Source organism: Plodia interpunctella, chromosome 6, assembly GCF_027563975.2.
Source record: "Plodia interpunctella isolate USDA-ARS_2022_Savannah chromosome 6, ilPloInte3.2, whole genome shotgun sequence".
In the NCBI taxonomy this organism is placed as follows: Eukaryota; Metazoa; Arthropoda; class Insecta; order Lepidoptera; family Pyralidae; genus Plodia; species Plodia interpunctella.
The window spans coordinates 4,845,377-4,861,732 of record NC_071299.1 but is presented as its reverse complement, the minus strand read 5'-3'; the positions used below and the strand labels follow the sequence as shown (position 1 = coordinate 4,861,732).

At 31.2% G+C, this 16,356-nt stretch overlaps 3 protein-coding genes across 4 annotated transcripts; 1 reads left to right on the top strand and 2 right to left on the bottom strand.

The window, feature by feature from the left end:
* Positions 1–246: 246 nt before the first annotated feature.
* LOC128670902 (multiple inositol polyphosphate phosphatase 1-like) lies at positions 247–2,595 on the top strand. Its single transcript, XM_053746920.1, has 5 exons — positions 247–381; positions 665–1,083; positions 1,380–1,478; positions 1,573–2,024; positions 2,415–2,595. Exons 1-5 carry the CDS (start codon positions 261–263, stop codon positions 2,578–2,580), a joined length of 1,257 nt encoding a protein of 418 aa, XP_053602895.1. The 5' UTR covers positions 247–260; the 3' UTR covers positions 2,581–2,595.
* LOC128670646 (multiple inositol polyphosphate phosphatase 1-like) lies at positions 2,568–6,290 on the bottom strand. Its single transcript, XM_053746471.1, has 5 exons — positions 5,437–6,290; positions 4,527–4,942; positions 4,365–4,448; positions 3,833–4,290; positions 2,568–3,583 (listed from the first exon to the last, which is right to left on the bottom strand). Exons 1-5 carry the CDS (start codon positions 5,600–5,602, stop codon positions 3,421–3,423), a joined length of 1,287 nt encoding a protein of 428 aa, XP_053602446.1. The 5' UTR covers positions 5,603–6,290; the 3' UTR covers positions 2,568–3,420.
* Positions 6,291–7,521: 1,231 nt separating this feature from the next.
* On the bottom strand, positions 7,522–15,716 carry Rab3. Of its 2 annotated transcripts, none has more exons than XM_053746786.2 (6): positions 15,227–15,716; positions 13,446–13,549; positions 12,418–12,535; positions 11,769–11,887; positions 11,257–11,428; positions 7,522–10,955 (listed from the first exon to the last, which is right to left on the bottom strand). In XM_053746786.2, the coding sequence occupies exons 2-6, from the start codon at positions 13,547–13,549 to the stop codon at positions 10,809–10,811; spliced, it is 660 nt and encodes a 219-aa protein (XP_053602761.1). In that variant the 5' UTR covers positions 15,227–15,716; the 3' UTR covers positions 7,522–10,808. The 2 variants fall into 2 exon arrangements, with proteins under 2 accessions (XP_053602761.1, XP_053602760.1); XM_053746785.1 differs by lacking the exon at positions 15,227–15,716 and adding an exon at positions 13,642–13,795.
* Between the last annotated feature and the right edge of the window lie 640 nt (positions 15,717–16,356).

The following is a 16,356-nucleotide window of genomic DNA, read 5'->3' as shown; positions in this document are numbered from 1 at the left end:
AAGTATACAAACGTCACCAAATAATAATAATCACAAACTTAGCAAAATTATCTTATATCCGCCATATTAATGCTAAATTTTAATACATAAAGTTTAATGAGTCGTCTTCTGACGGTACAATCACGATTGAATTTACTTGTGGAAAAGTATATAATATATATAATGACATTTTTCATTTCCACAATATATATTTTTTCACACTAGTAATTATGTCGCGATCAAAAGTGGTAGCGGTTTTGCTAGTATCATTTTTAAATGACATGTATTGCTCGTCTTGTTACTGGAACAACTACGACCCCTATAGGTTATTTTCGACAAAAACACCTTACATCAACGTGAGAGGCGATATAAGAGACTCCGTTAATTCAGCAGAACTACAAGGTATTTCATTTTATTTTATGTGAAGTTACAGACAAGTGTGTAGTGTATTTTTATTTGTTGATAATATACTCGTATTTGTAGGTACAAATACGAGTATATTAACAATATGAGTATACGGTAGAATATCTGTAGGACTAGGTAGTCCTACAGATATTCTACCGTCGTCATACAAAAATACGACGGAATCTAATTTTCGATAATGAATTGTATTAATTTGGAATTGATCAAAAATAATTATTTTAAATTTAAAATAAAATATAAATTTACCATTCTATTTTACCAGATTGCAAAGCGTTAAGTATTTGGGGAATATTCAGACACGGAAAAAGAAGTCCAGGAATAAAATTTTCTGATAATATAAAACATATAATTGCCATCAGAGGAGAAATCATTGCAAGACACGAGGACGGTGAAAGTTTACTTTGTGCACAGGATTTAGAAAATTTAAAAAATTGGAAAGTAAATAAAGAGTTATTCAAAAATCTACACGATACAATAGAGGAAGGCTTATCAGAAATAGCTGGAGTTGGTCGCAGACTTAGAGAGGCTTTCAAAAATCTACTCACAGATCTCAAGCCACATGAATACACATTTAGATCAAACAGATTTAAATATATAGGCAAATGCATTGACGGTTTCTTAAGGGGCTTAAAACAACCCGATTTAAAAGTTGAATACGCAAGATTTGGGGATGTTATGGCTGTAAGTTGATACATGTATATATAGAAATTCAAATAAATACAAAATAAATATTTTTAAAAATGCAAAAAATGCATGTATATACATATTTGTAAGTTTTAAATATTTATTTATATTGCTGGGCAAAGGTCATATATGACCTAGGTATACCTATACTGGATTATACAACCTTAAATAAGACTTTTGCAGTCAGTACCTAAATGTCATTTATCACCTAATATTTTTATTTTTTTTAATACCTATAACGAATACTGGTTACGCCTAATTGTCATTAATTTATTACTTTATTACAATTACAGCCATTTGATGACTGCCCCACGTATAAAAACATGGTGAAACGTAATGATACAACGTTTGCCCAAGCTAGAAACTATTTAACTTCACCGGAATATTTGAGGGTAAAGTATAATATGCTATTTTATAGAAATTTATTTTAGTTGATAATTTTGAATTACTTTTGTTTTCTTAATACTCAATATTTTTTATTTTCAGTCAAAAGCCAGAATTCAGAACCGTACAGGTTTAATATTGACAAATGAGCAATTAACATCCTTGTATGATCTATGTCGTTACGCGTGGTCTGCATTGGAGAATATACCTAGTCCATGGTGCGCCCTGTTTGATGAAGAAGATTTAAAAATTCAAGAGTACTACGAAGACTTAAGATTGTATTACAGAAACGGCTATGGGAATCCATGGAATGTAGAATTTGGGCAGATTCCTCTTGCAGATCTTTTAAGAAAATTCAAATTGCAAAAACAAAAACCACATATAAAAATTACAGCTTATTTCACTCATGCTACCATGCTGTCTATGACATATAGCGCTCTCGGTCTATTCAAGGATGATAATCCACTAACTGCAGATTATAGAGACGATAACAGAAAATGGAGGACGAGCCAACATGCTCCTTTTGCAGGCAATCTAATAGCTGTACTAAATAAGTAAGTTAATTTTAATAGTTTTTAAAAGTAATACATTTTCAACGTGGGCCAAAATATATTGTCTGCGCAGTAAATGGTTGCGAGGAGTCCCTACATAACTCCGAACAAACAAACATCGGGACAGGAGAAACAGAGAGTATATAACCATGGAAATAGTAGGTACTACGTAATACTTATTCAATCCATGTACATATTATAGCTTCACTGGTAAACTCATGGGATCATTTATAAAAACACATTATTTAAACACATTGTTTAAAGTATAGGTAAGTCAATCATCATTCAAAGTAAAAACTTTGTTTTTTTTACAGTTTACAGGTTTTGGTCTAAAATGCATACTTCATTTGAGGTTCATAATAGCTTAATAAAAAGCTTTATCTATTTTTACAGGTGTCAAAGATTTGGAAATGATAAATTTATGGTAGCTTTTTACATGAACGAGAAACCTTTTGAAGGTATTTGTAAGCATGGTGTTTGCACATGGGAAGAATTCGAGGAAATGTTACGGCCAACACAAAGCAAAACATTTTTAAACGTCTGTAATAAAAAAATATAAGATTTTTTATTTTTATTAAGTATTTACTTTGAGATAACCTATTTAGGTTGTATATTATACTCAATGGTTAAGTATCGATGGTCCTTCTACCCATATAAAATACTGCCGTCCTTATCATAAGTGCAATAAGTAAGTTCTAGAGTAGAATTAGCACTTATAATGAACACATGGCAGATGCCGTTACGCGACTGCAATAAAATTTGACACTAGTGTTATCAATAACACTGGAGCAATGCCATAGTTATGAAATATAATATTATTATAGATACAATTACTAAATTACAATTATGTATCAATTACTTTTAAAATAAATGTATAGTAGTAAATATTAAATATATATTTAAAACTTTTACGTTACTGCGTGACTGACTGACACACAAAGCACAGCCTAAAATTCTGGGCGTAGAAAGCTGAAATTTGGTGTGTAGGTTCCTAGGACAGTGTAGGGGAGCACTAAGAAGGGATTTTCTGAAATTTCCACGGAAAACGGATTTTTACTCACATACGAAGTTGTGGGCAAAAGCTAGTAGACCATAAAACTTAAGTAACTATTATTTTTAAAATAGAACTTTTAAGGCAAGATGTTAATAAAATAATATTGCTAGCAAATTACATTTTATCAATATTAGACAAGTTTAAAGTAATTATATAGGTGACCTTTAAAACTGATATACAAATATAATCCTGTATGTGATAATTTCTGAGTCACCTTGTTTACTATATAATATGTTTTGGAACCATTTAGAACTTAAAAAAAAACATTTTAGTATAATAACAACATTAAGATATGAACAAAAAGAAATATATTGACTGCAGTGCAGATACCTATTAGTACTACCATCACACTTTGAAATTGTTACAGTAAGTAGAAGTATTGGAAAAGGATTTCATTTTATCTTCGAACTCTTGCCAAGAACAAATCCCGTCCGCGCAGATTGACCTCAGTGGTTCTTCATTTATATAAAACACTATATTATGGTCTTCTTCACCATCGATTATGCACCTGAAACAATTTTATATTAGTGACTTATTTGACATAGGTAAACTGATCTGCATTTTTGGGCTCTTCGTTATGGCATAATATTGCCAACACGTGTCGTTAAGCAGATAAACAAAAATATATAATTTGCATTCATTATTACTATTGTGTGTACATCAACTTATCTATAGACGAAAACACATAATTATAATATTAATATCACTTAAATTTAACTAAGTATATCAAACAATTTATAAGTACAACTTTTAGTACCTGTTAAGAACGGCAAATAAATTTGCAGAAAACGCTGATATTTTGCTACTCCTCCATTGTCTTTCAGGATTATTGTGTGCGCCCGTGAGATGTTCTTTATCTTTGAAAAGGCCGAGAGCGGTGTAAGCCATCGATAACGCCGAAGATTGCGTGAAATAAGCCACAAGTTCCTTCCCTTTTCCCATTTTAGCTCGTTCAAAATTACCGAACAAGTCAGCTAAGGGAATTCGACCGAGAATTTCATTTGTTGGCGTACCGTAACTGTCTTTGTAATAATTATATAAATCCTCTATGTACTCGAGAACTTGCAAGTCTTTCGTGGTGAATAAGGCACACCAGGGACTCAGCTTCTTATCAACTCCTGATGAACTATACCGGCATAGGTTGTACAGAGACAATATATCCTCGTCGGTCAAATCATAGCTGATTCCAGTTCGCCTTTGCATCCTGTCTTTCAACTGTAGGAATTAAAACAATTATTACACACCCAATTGTTTACTTAAGCAGAAAATTAAGTGGAAAATAAACTTACGATAAGGTAATCTGAGCTGCTATGATATTTTAATGATTCAATCACCTCATTTGAATCACCTTTTTTATTACATAATCGGATATTCTGTTAAAAAAAATACGGGATTAAATTGATTATATTTTTGAAAATTTGGTAAATAATGTAATTTTTTTGTGGACTTACTAAAAATGAATTTGCCGAATTATTGTACTGAATACCAGATTTAATCCCTTCCACAAATCCTTTCGCACTATCTTCAGTTAATGCGCCATCACCATCAAATACATTTATTACATACTGTGCATCTTTTGGATTTTCTAGGAGTTTAGGATATGCTTGTTTTAGTCTTTTGCCAATGCCTAACATTTCTTGATAACCTTCATTAGTTAGGCCATTTGATTTATTAAAAAAAGTATCTTCAATCGACCAGTATCTCAAATTTTCTACATCTTGTGCACAGAGAGAACAATTGCCATGTTTGTAACTCGCCTCCAAATAATTGCGAATTGCTGTAACTTTCTTCATGTTTTTTACTTTTTCAAAGTCAGGATAACTTTTACCATTACGGAACAAACCCCAAATGCTCACTGCCTCACAAGCTATAATAAAAGTAAGTTTTATTACATAATTGCACAATCGCAGATTTTTCCTTGTGGGAAATTAATACTTGTAAACACAAGACCTGACATTTCATTATTGTTGACTAAAGGATACTGTACTCTGAGCTCCAACGATCTGTAGAACTGTCATAGAAAAGTTACGCGTTTTGAGTCATACGTCGACTTAAAGTAAATCTATGCTTGATATAAGAAAATATACTAAGTACATAGCTGCAGAAATGTCAGTATAAAAATATTTGTATCTGTATTCAATTTTATTATACCATACGTTTTCATTATCAACAAGTCAAGTTACCCTATATATTATGGAGTTATAATACCGAATGAGAAGATATTCAATATAAATTCATGTGTAGTCTTATATTGTTTTAGTCATAGGTATATATGCTCTTGACTGACATTATAATAATTGTATATCGTTATAAATCCCATGTTTTGGATTTCTAAACTTGTAGGTATATAATAAGACTTACATTTAATTTTAATTCTGGAATCTCTAATATCACCCCTTACTACATTATATGGAGTGGCAGTTGCAAAATAATTATAAGGACATCCGCTATTCCAAAAACACACACTTGCCTTACACCACTCAAATACATAGCAAAATGTTATAACTGATAATATAAGATATCGCATTGTGAATGCAACAATGTTTCACGTGCAAACTCTAAATGACAACTAAATAAGAGATCTGAATATCTCAATAAAAAGGATGAAACCAGTCTTTGTTAAAAAGTCCAATGTGAGTTTTAATTAATGAATAATGACGCCCCATAAAATGTTAGGGCGCACTGCATACAGCATTTGTTAAAATGGATTATGTCAGAACTGGGAAAAGAGAGCACAGAAATCTGTATTGTACACCAAGGATCCTCAAAGTATTTTAGAAAATGTGAAAAATGCAATTTATGACATAGAAGATAAGAAATAAGAAAATTATTTAAGTATATATAGGCACTATAGATAATAATTATAGTTATACTAAAATCTTTGCGTTTGCAATGTTTGTTTCCGTTATTCTAATCTTTTGAGATGACATAGGTACAATTAAGTTTTTCCCATTGTCACTTTAGAATTAAAATTAAATAAAAAATATATCCCAATTATATGTTAAAACTGTTTGCGGTCAGCTTAATAAAAGTAAACAAAATAAAAATTAATGTATGTTTTTTTGTTATTTTGTTTATTTTTGTTACTTTTCGTTATTTGATACTTTCCTGTTTAAGTACTTGTATTTTTTTATATTTATTATGTCTTTGATAAGTACATTTTGCAGTCAGAATTAGGTTGTTATTTAAATTATGGCCTATTTACGATGTGAATTGTGTTTTTATACCTTAGTCGCCCCATAGTAAATATATTTTAAGTTATTATAAATTATCTTTCAGTTATTCCTGAAGTTTGTCTGGTGGATAAAGATTTTAGCATAATATCGGCTCTTTGTACCATCATTCATTCAAACTTTATTAACATTATTCACCAATAAATAAAGTTAGAATGAATAAATAAATCCACTGAAAGATATAAAGTGATCCCTGTTAATTTATTGTTATTTAGTGCAAAATCACACGATGCTACTCGTAAATGCCGTGCTATATATTGACCTAATTGCTTCAAATACAGGAAATCTAACCCGTTATATCCCGAATACAAAAACTGTTACAGCGAAGCCGACATCGGCACTTGATATACACGTTTGAGCGACATATCACTGATTAACCAAAGCTCCCTCGTCACGTCGCTTGACAAAAAACAAGGGTTGGTAATTCACCACGTCGGATTTTTAATTTTTTCCGACAATGTCACATTTATTGTATCAGTGACACGCTGGATGTATCTCTTACATCGGCCTCTATAAATTAACGCAATAAGTTAGTAAAAAGCAATTTCTCATATAATATAAGTTATTATCTACTAAATTCTTTGGTCTTCAGCGTTATTTGAAGTACGTACATAAATCATAGATATCAGAGATACAAATCAACCAACTACTCGATTTTCCTTCGTGTTTTTCGTTAACAGAAATGCCAAAACCAACGAATATGTATAATTTAAAAAATATGCAACTACTGCCATCTAGTAGAGACGAGAAAAAATTTGTGCGGAATAACGAGTCAAAAGGTTTTTTTACTCACTACTAGATGGCTGAATTCAAACAGTTTCGATGTTTCTATATCCATGCACTGCACATCCCAGTTTTTAATTTGGGTATTATCTATTTGAGTTTATCAATGGCGCTAAAATAATCTAACTGAGAATTTTACTGAGTTATCTGTTGTTGTCCCTTTAGTTCAGATACGATTCAGATTCTTACGCCGCCACGCCTCGGCTCCACAATATCGTCAAATATTCTGCCAAACTTGGGGTTTCGACGTACATTTCGGAGCTTGTATGTGAGCAGTTTTTACAGCAAAGAAAAATAAGCAATATACGTTGTAACCATAAAGGCAGGCGCCGGCATTAAAAAGAGATTCATTTAATTGTGAAGTTTAGAAAGTAAGGTAGCCACGGAGGTAGGTAGGTAGGTACGGAGTATTCAAAGAAAAAAACAAACGAACATCTAATATGTTATAATATATATTCGTGAATCTTTTACATGGGTGTATCATTAAATAATTCCTTTATTAACACACAACAAATATTATAGCATACATTTCCATAAAAGACAGCTAATATAAATTCCGATATTTTGCGATGAAGCAGATGATATTGATAATGGATAAAGTACAATATCACGTTCATATTTTCAGAGAACATAAATTGCGAATGTGTCGTAAGTTTATATTTTGCTAAACAACGTTTCTACCTAAAGCCCGTCACTACGATATGCCTCTTTCGTGCTCTGCTACAAACGCACACACACTGCTAAATACAATACGTCTACAGTTACAACTTCTCTTCACATTTTTTATTATTAGCGTCAGCTCCAAGTAAGTCTCGGCTATATTCTTGTCTTCTGCTGCTTCATTTTAAACATATCTGTATAAAATGTATGTGCCCGCAGTAGTATAATCATGAAAATCGTCTTAAAACTCACTTTTTCGGGTTATTTACTATGGATCGACAAGATTATCTTGCATGAGATCAAATGGTAAAAGATGAAAAAAATATTCTTAGCATTCATCATGAGACCTCTCCATAATTTAATAAGTACAGTCACGTAGAAGTCTCCTACAGTTAGTTGATGGCGACTGTATTCTTATGGTGTGATCGAAAATTAAAAACATTTCTTTCGTATTTTGACTATACGCGTGATCCGTATGGTCGGTCCTACTTCTATAAATCAAATTTTATTGGATTAAACTTTTATGGCTATTTCAAATCTGAATTTCGATGGAGCACGAAGTGTATCTATAACTAATATAAAATGTTCAAATGAGCTCTTATTATTTATTATACTAGCCGAGTCTACTTGGATTCATATCAACCATTTTCTATTATGGGTCCACGTTTTTAATTGATAACGTCAAATTGACAATTCTAAATTCAATTAAAAAATAGCTGCACTCTGAGATTATTATATAAGCAAATGAGCAAAGTTGTACTTTTGCAAGTTATTTATAACCATAAGAAAACTTTAATATTTTCCGCTTACCGTATAATTATATATTTGGTATACGTTGGTAAATTACTCAGTATTTTCCTTAACAAACAATATAATAATTTTGGCGTCATAAGTAATTTTCATAATATGTTTTTCAATTAGGTACGTTTTTATATTATTACACTTGCTGAAGCGATCAATAATCAAATCGTCATAAACGTAATAGGTACGTATATATGTTTACAATTCATCGAACTGTTGTAAAATATCTTAATTAATTTACCTAATAATTATTTTCTAAAAAAATAATGTGCTCATGTTTCAACAGAATGATATATAAATTGTATTGTCTATGTCATCTACAGATAATAATAAACCTAGTGACACCCCATAGCCGGAGACACGTTAAGAATAATTTATTGATTTGATTATACACATACATGCGCTGCGCTGAGATGATGCAATGTGAATTAACACTTTTATTATCATATCAGGAATTACTTTTGAGATCGTTTTTACAACGAAACGTGTTTCTTTTTTAGAAATATAATAAATCAAATTATTTTCTTGTATTATTATTGGTCGAAAACCAGGTTAATGTTAACAAAAAGAGATCGCAAAAGTAGTGAAGAATAAATTCAAGCGAAGAATTAAATATAACCGAAGATCTTTAATTACTATCAATTACTTCATTCCCTTATATATGGACATAAAAGTAAACCCCAAAATGATAATAAAATTATAGTTGATTTGACCACGAAGGCCTAAACAAATATGGACAGTGGTCTTAGTCAAGAAAAACTTACCCTAACGATGTGATTAAATAAACACCTATAGTTAGACATTAACATAGCATAGTAGGTAACAAGATACAAACAGATTTATATGTAGGTAGATATAATACTATACAATTGTTTATTTATACACTCGTAAACGTATTTACAAACAACGGCTGAACTCGCTAGAGCCGGTCGTAGAACATCAAACTTTGCAGGCCAAGTTCCAAAGCATTATTCAGTTACATGCAATTACAATACACTGAAGGTAACATTAATTTAACTTCAAAGATTATAAGATTACGCCAACATATAACAATACAAGAAACATTTATATTTGTAACTACCTTACATATGAAGCAACGAATTCTAACAGCAATAGACATAACACTAATTATACCTAAACAATATCTAAGTTAAAAATCATTAACAATCTGTATGTTAGATTGGCAAGTTCTTCAAGTGGCAGATTTTATGGCATAGTAGAAATTATAAAATATTGCTTCCCAGATACATTTAGAGATATTTGGTACAAAATCTAATATCGTTTTGCGTGACGATGTTACAGCTAAATGTTTTGATTTATATAAAATTAGTACCTATCATAGGTTTTGATATAATTAGTTTCTATAATTGGCAATACTTGCAATGTGGTATAATCTCTTTTTATATCAAGTTCCTTATGACCTTGCCAATCAACATTTTGCGCATTCCGAAGCGGTGTAGATTTTTTTAGCAAATAAATAATCATTACTCGAATGTGCACAATTTTTATTAGACATATTAATTCCATTGTTGTTATCAAAATTTTAAAGGATTCTATTGAATGCATTTTTAGCTATTGTTAAAAATGTCGTTGTAATCATATAAATCTAAATGCAAAAATAAATTTAAAATTTGCACGTAAATTAAAAGCTAATAAATAAATCTAAAATATATTTATGTTAGTTATCACGTAGATAAAATTTAACAACTATTAGAAGTATCAGATCCCTACTCCAGCTCGCAATATACATGGATACAGCTACTTAACATCTATAGAATTAATAATACTAATACATATTTCCACTTTATTGTTACCCATGTTCAACAATAATATTTTAAATTATTTTTCTTAAAGTTTGAAATCGTAATTATCATGATTTAAATAAAAAATAAAAAACGGAGTTAAATAAAAATAAAAATTCTCATGTAAATAAAGTACTTACTACCTAAAAAAATATGAATTTCCCGTTTACAAGGTTTAGTAGATACTTTAATTGAAACCAATCAAGGTAGTATCATACTGATACCATATAAATATAAAATTGATATATTTTTAAAAATTATTATACTGGGGTTTTTTAATTTTCATAAGACTGCAATAGGATTCAAAAATAACTGTATTATACTATAATTAACTCAGATCATGGGTGAACTAAAGAATGTCTAGTTTAAAGGAACTGTGAATAAACAATCACAGAAACTGTAATGATTTGTAGGAAATTGTGAACGATTTGTTGTCAAAGAAAAGTGTGTTCTATTAACAGTTACAATTAGGAGTAGTATTGCCTTGCGGCTGTTCCGTGAGACGTTGACCACGGGCCCCTCCAGCTAGCATAGCAGGCTCCGAGTCCAAGCTTTCTGACATCTTGTCACAGATGATGTCTACCAATCGCTCGAACACGGCCTGAAAATAAGTAACTGACGTATAAATTATACCGTTGGAGCAGATGGATTATGGAGTGGCGAACACGAATCTAGGGCACTATCCAGGTAGTCTGATTATATCGCCAATGACGCAGGAAGGTGCTGGACGCAAGCTGTCTTTGATTGTCAAAAGAAGTATTTGGGAGAGGTTAGATTTAATGTAGCCGACATGAATATGGACATATAATATGATAGATTTGAAGCTAGAAAGTCATACATCAATATAACAGAGATAAACTTAATACGTGAAGGTGGGTCTTAATCACTGTATAACACTGTACCTTGACATTGATGTTCTCTTTAGCACTAGTCTCGTAAAACTCCACTCCGAGTTGTTCAGCCAGCTGTCTCCCGCGTTCTGAGCTCACTACACGCTCCTCCTCCATGTCACACTTATTCCCTACTAGGATTACTTGTGCATTGTCCCATGAATATGTTTTAATTTGCGTCACCCTGTAATATAACATAATGTTGAATTACTAGATGTTGTAAATAGTTAAGAGATTTATTCTTTCTTTGAAACGCAATAGAAGAAAATCTAAAAAAGCCAAAGACAGGTATTGTCATACTATATTGCTTGGCCTACAAAACAATGAGAAATACTTTTACACAAAACTAAAAATAAACATTTGATGATATTTTATTTCGGAACATTAATTAGGAATTAATTAAAATGTTTTAGAAAAGTGACTGATCTGTTAACGTCAGACAAGGAGACATGGAGAAAACTGCGACGTGCAAAACCGACCATACATACAGTGGTATAGTTACATTAGTAAATAAAGTAACTCACCAATCTTGAACGCTGTTGAAACTCTCCTCATTAGTTATATCGTACATGAGGATAAAACCCATGGCACCGCGGTAGTAGGCTGTAGTGATGGTACGGTAACGCTCCTGTCCTGCTGTATCCTGTATCGAGAAACAATGCATAAACAAATGTTATCTGGCAGCCGGCTGTCGGTTAGTAGGCGAAAAGTTAATACAAAGTTTCTAAAATACCTTAATCATTTTATAGCTGTCTGACAAAAATGTCATTTTTAGTAGCATTCCTAATTTAAAATTAATAAGCTATATATAATAGTAGTATTTATTGGGAAGGTACCTTCCCAATAAATACTATATTAGGTAGTTTCAAAGCTTGTATATAGCTTGATGTGAATAATATATATGTATTTTACTTTAGATGTATGTATGTACCACAAGAAATGAATGCGAAAAGTGGGAACACCTTTCTAACCTGTCAATTGATCAACCTGATAAAACGAGCTACTGAATATCAGCGATGCCCACCTCGGGCCAGATTAGTAAGCCAACTACTTATGAGTATTTGTCGTCAAGGACATCCATCAAACAAATCCACAGAGATGAGTCACTAAATATTTGGCGAAGGCTCTATCTAAATATCTATTAATATTATCAATTTAAGTATTGTAACTTACCCATATCTGTAGTTTGACGCGCTTATCGTGACGAAAGACAGTTTTCACCTTGAAGTCGATGCCGACGGTGGAGACGAAGGCCGACGTGAAGGAGTCGTCCGCGTAACGGAACAAAAAACTGGAACAATTTAGATAAAAAATTGTATAGCTTTTACACAATTTTACCAAGTTTGAATGCGTTAAATTAACAAAAATATTTTCCCTTGACTACAAATATAATCAACTAAACTATTTACACATAAAGTTATATAATTTTGTCTATTATATAACGAGTTACGCCTAACCATATTTTACTAGCTATATGGCATACATTTCATGCCACCATTGGACAAAAGCGTCTCCTAGTTCAATAAAGAAAAATATTTAAACGAAAATTTTATTAGATTTCATCATAATTTCAGTATGTTTATGTAGACCACAATAAACAGATCCTAAAAATATATCAAAATACACGCATGCCAATACGTGTGTCCGTACAATCGAAAGGAAACTAAGAGCAAGGAATTATTCCCGGTAATGAAGTGTCAGTTCTAATAGAGAACGTGCAATAGAACGCCGTCGGTCGGGGGGCTGTTTACTGTTTCCACCTAATTTTGCTCAAAAGTACCTGCAAACTATTATATCTGCTAGTTATATAAACCACTTAGTATTAAATTAATTATTAAGTAGTATTGAATTAAAATTTAAATAACTATTAATTTAATTGATGTTACAACTTTCAATTAACCAAATGATAGATTTTTAGTAAAAATAACTTTGCTAATTAATGAATGTCAATAAAATTTCAATCATACATTTTAATTGGATCAACTATAAGATCTTATCTCTGTAAATTATTTTGATTAGAATGAAAAATTCTGAAAATCTCAATTTCCAAATCGAAAATTATAACATATCTATAAACACATACTAAGGATGAGGTTTGAGATATAAGAACATTAATTGTTCTTATAACTGTTCCATAAGGATCCATAAGGATTATTACATGATTATTACTGGATCCTTATGGAATGCATAATAAAACTCACCTTGTTTTTCCTACAGAACTATTTCCAATAATAAGCAGCTTGAACATGTAATCGAAGTTTTGGTCTGCCGCGTCCTTCTGCCATTTCATATCTGGTCCACCCATCTGAAAAATAAACATTTGTTTTTCAAGTAATTAATTCTCATTCCTAATTTAAAACACGATTATGGAAAATTGCTCATGATTGGTCCTATCACCTCTTCTTCCGTAACATCATTGTTTTTAGTTTCATCAGTTTCTTTTGCATCCATTTCTATTTTATTCAAAATTAATACTTGTACATCGCGACTATACTGTCTTCAACATTCAGTTTCGTTTAACTAAGCATATGGCTATACAATTCACGAACCGTTTAGTTCAGTGTTATCGATTTAGTGAAAACCAACTTTATTGCCATGTGTTACATACAAACTACCAGTTAGCTTAGCTTTCATGCATTAGAATGGAACGCATTATCTAAATTAATGATAAAGAACTAAAACAATACTTATAACCATCGTAATAAGGTATATTACTGTGAAATGGCAAGACAAATGTGTTTTGTCAGAACGATGTTGATAATAACATCAGCGTCATATCCCACGCGATAGTCGTGTTCGTGTCTGTATGCTAAATTAGGATTATACCTAAAGTGAACTTAATCTATGTTATGTTACACATACATTATAATGAGAACTGTATTAATGAATAAAAATAAGATAAGATACAAAAATAATAACCTACAAGAAATGAGCTAAGTACCTATTCAAAATAAATATGATTATAATTTGAACAAGATTTTGTATTTTTTTGGATAAACTGGAAACATGAAAAGCGTGACGAGACAATTACTAGTAAGACAACTAAAAGATTGGAATAGGTACTTGTAAGTAATAAAGTAAAAAATTTTTTAGACTAGTTGCAACTTTTATATTAAAATAGAAATGTTTTTCTTTTTTTAGTGTTTATAAATGCCCAGGATATTTGCGAGTATGCCTATTGATATTTGATCTATACATTTAATTCATATTTTTCTGACTAAAGTAATCAAATTTTCTCTTTTGATACAGCCTCAAATACTAAAATATATAGTCTTGTTTTTCTGCTTTTATTTATTCCCTCAGTGTTCTCCGCTCCATTTTCGAAGATTGAGATGTATTTCGTTTCACATTATGAACGTCACTGCGACTTTCTTTGTATTGATGCTCGCATCAGTTGACTCCCTGCTGTGAAACTAATATGGAATGCGTGGGAAGGGTTTATCGTATTATCTCATTATAACAAAGTTTCTTTTTTCTTTTTTTGTGTTTATCAACAGATAAAACATAATCGTTATAATTATCAGAAGAAACATGTCGTAATAATTAAGAGAATGGTTGGAGCTTTCATGTTTAAGCTTAAAGACCCTATGTGTAAGCGTTAGTCTTAATCATAACTTTTGACCTTGATTATAAAGAATGATGTCTAGTAACTTACAACAATTCATACTTTAGCTGAGGAGCACTGTCCATTCCAATGATACAATCATTAGGGACCTTTATATTTATTATTTGCTACTTCAGGATAGAATACCTTTGATAAGTTTATTTCAAACCTTTTAGTACATAATAACATTGTATAAATGAAACTGTTTGCAATTTTGCATTGAATATTGAATGTTGATCTACAACTTCTATCATAATTTATCTACAACTTATACACAAATCAAAGTGAACTCGAAAAACAAGTCTTTCTGTATAAATACTAATAATGGCAAAAAAAAAGGAATATCAAACTATTAATGTAAAAAGTCATGTTACAAACCTTTGCCAGTTTTCTTGTAGTAAATAAATCGAGACAGTCGATTAATTGCGATTTGTTTCAATCGCTGAAAAAATTTTCAGTAATATCGCAACCCACACTGTCGAGTAGTGCCTTCCCTCTCACATTCACACCACAAAACGGGACAGTGTTAGTTTTACGCGTTTATCGATTTCTGTTAGATGTTTTGCAAAATTTATAACACCAACGTTTTTTACCCCTATAAAAAAATTTCAATAGAAACAAAACTGAGTATACACTTCCACAACCTTGTACCGTTAAGCGCACCTAATCGATAACTTATTGTATTTCGTAACTCACGTACTCACTTTACACTATCCGATTTCACTAAATAGTCTAGATATCTACCATCAATATGTGCGTTATCCAGGACCGTATTCCAAATCTAAAAATAAATCCAAAGCAGTGTTTCACGCTCCCAGCTGTTACCTTCAGCAATCTCCCTCTCATATTAAAATGGGGATGGGAAGGAAAATCAAGATGGCGGACAGGTGCGCGCGCAAGGCCCTGCGCAAGTTGTCAAACCTACAAAGGGACAAATCCTATATGGTTATCAAAGAATTTTGAATTAAAAGCATTATTTTTTCATTTTTTATTATAGGTAATGTCTATTTCTCTTTAATAATAAAGACAACGATGCCCGTTTCATCTGTACAAAATAGAAAATATTAGCTTTTGATTCCCATTCAGTTATTTTCATTAAATAATCTAAGAGATGCACAACCAGTCGTCAGATTTATCACTAGATTATTGCAATATGAATAATATATTGCTATAGATACATCATTTACATAAGTCGTCACGTTGAGTTTATTTTTGGAAACCAGCATCTTCAGAGATACCAGGCAGTATTTATTTTCACTTATTTTTGAATAAATTCTCAATAGATCTTATGATTGACATGTTTTATTTTACACCCTTTCTGAGAATACAACCCAATGAACTATGTATCCAATTATTCTCATTTTATTGCTTACAAAACTATAGTTACTAACTTTATTATAGAGAAGAATATAATAGAGACAAAAATATATACACACTTTTTTTCATATTTTCTAGAAAACCCGTGATTTAAAACTAGACCCTTATTTAGAAAATCATTCATAAATCAA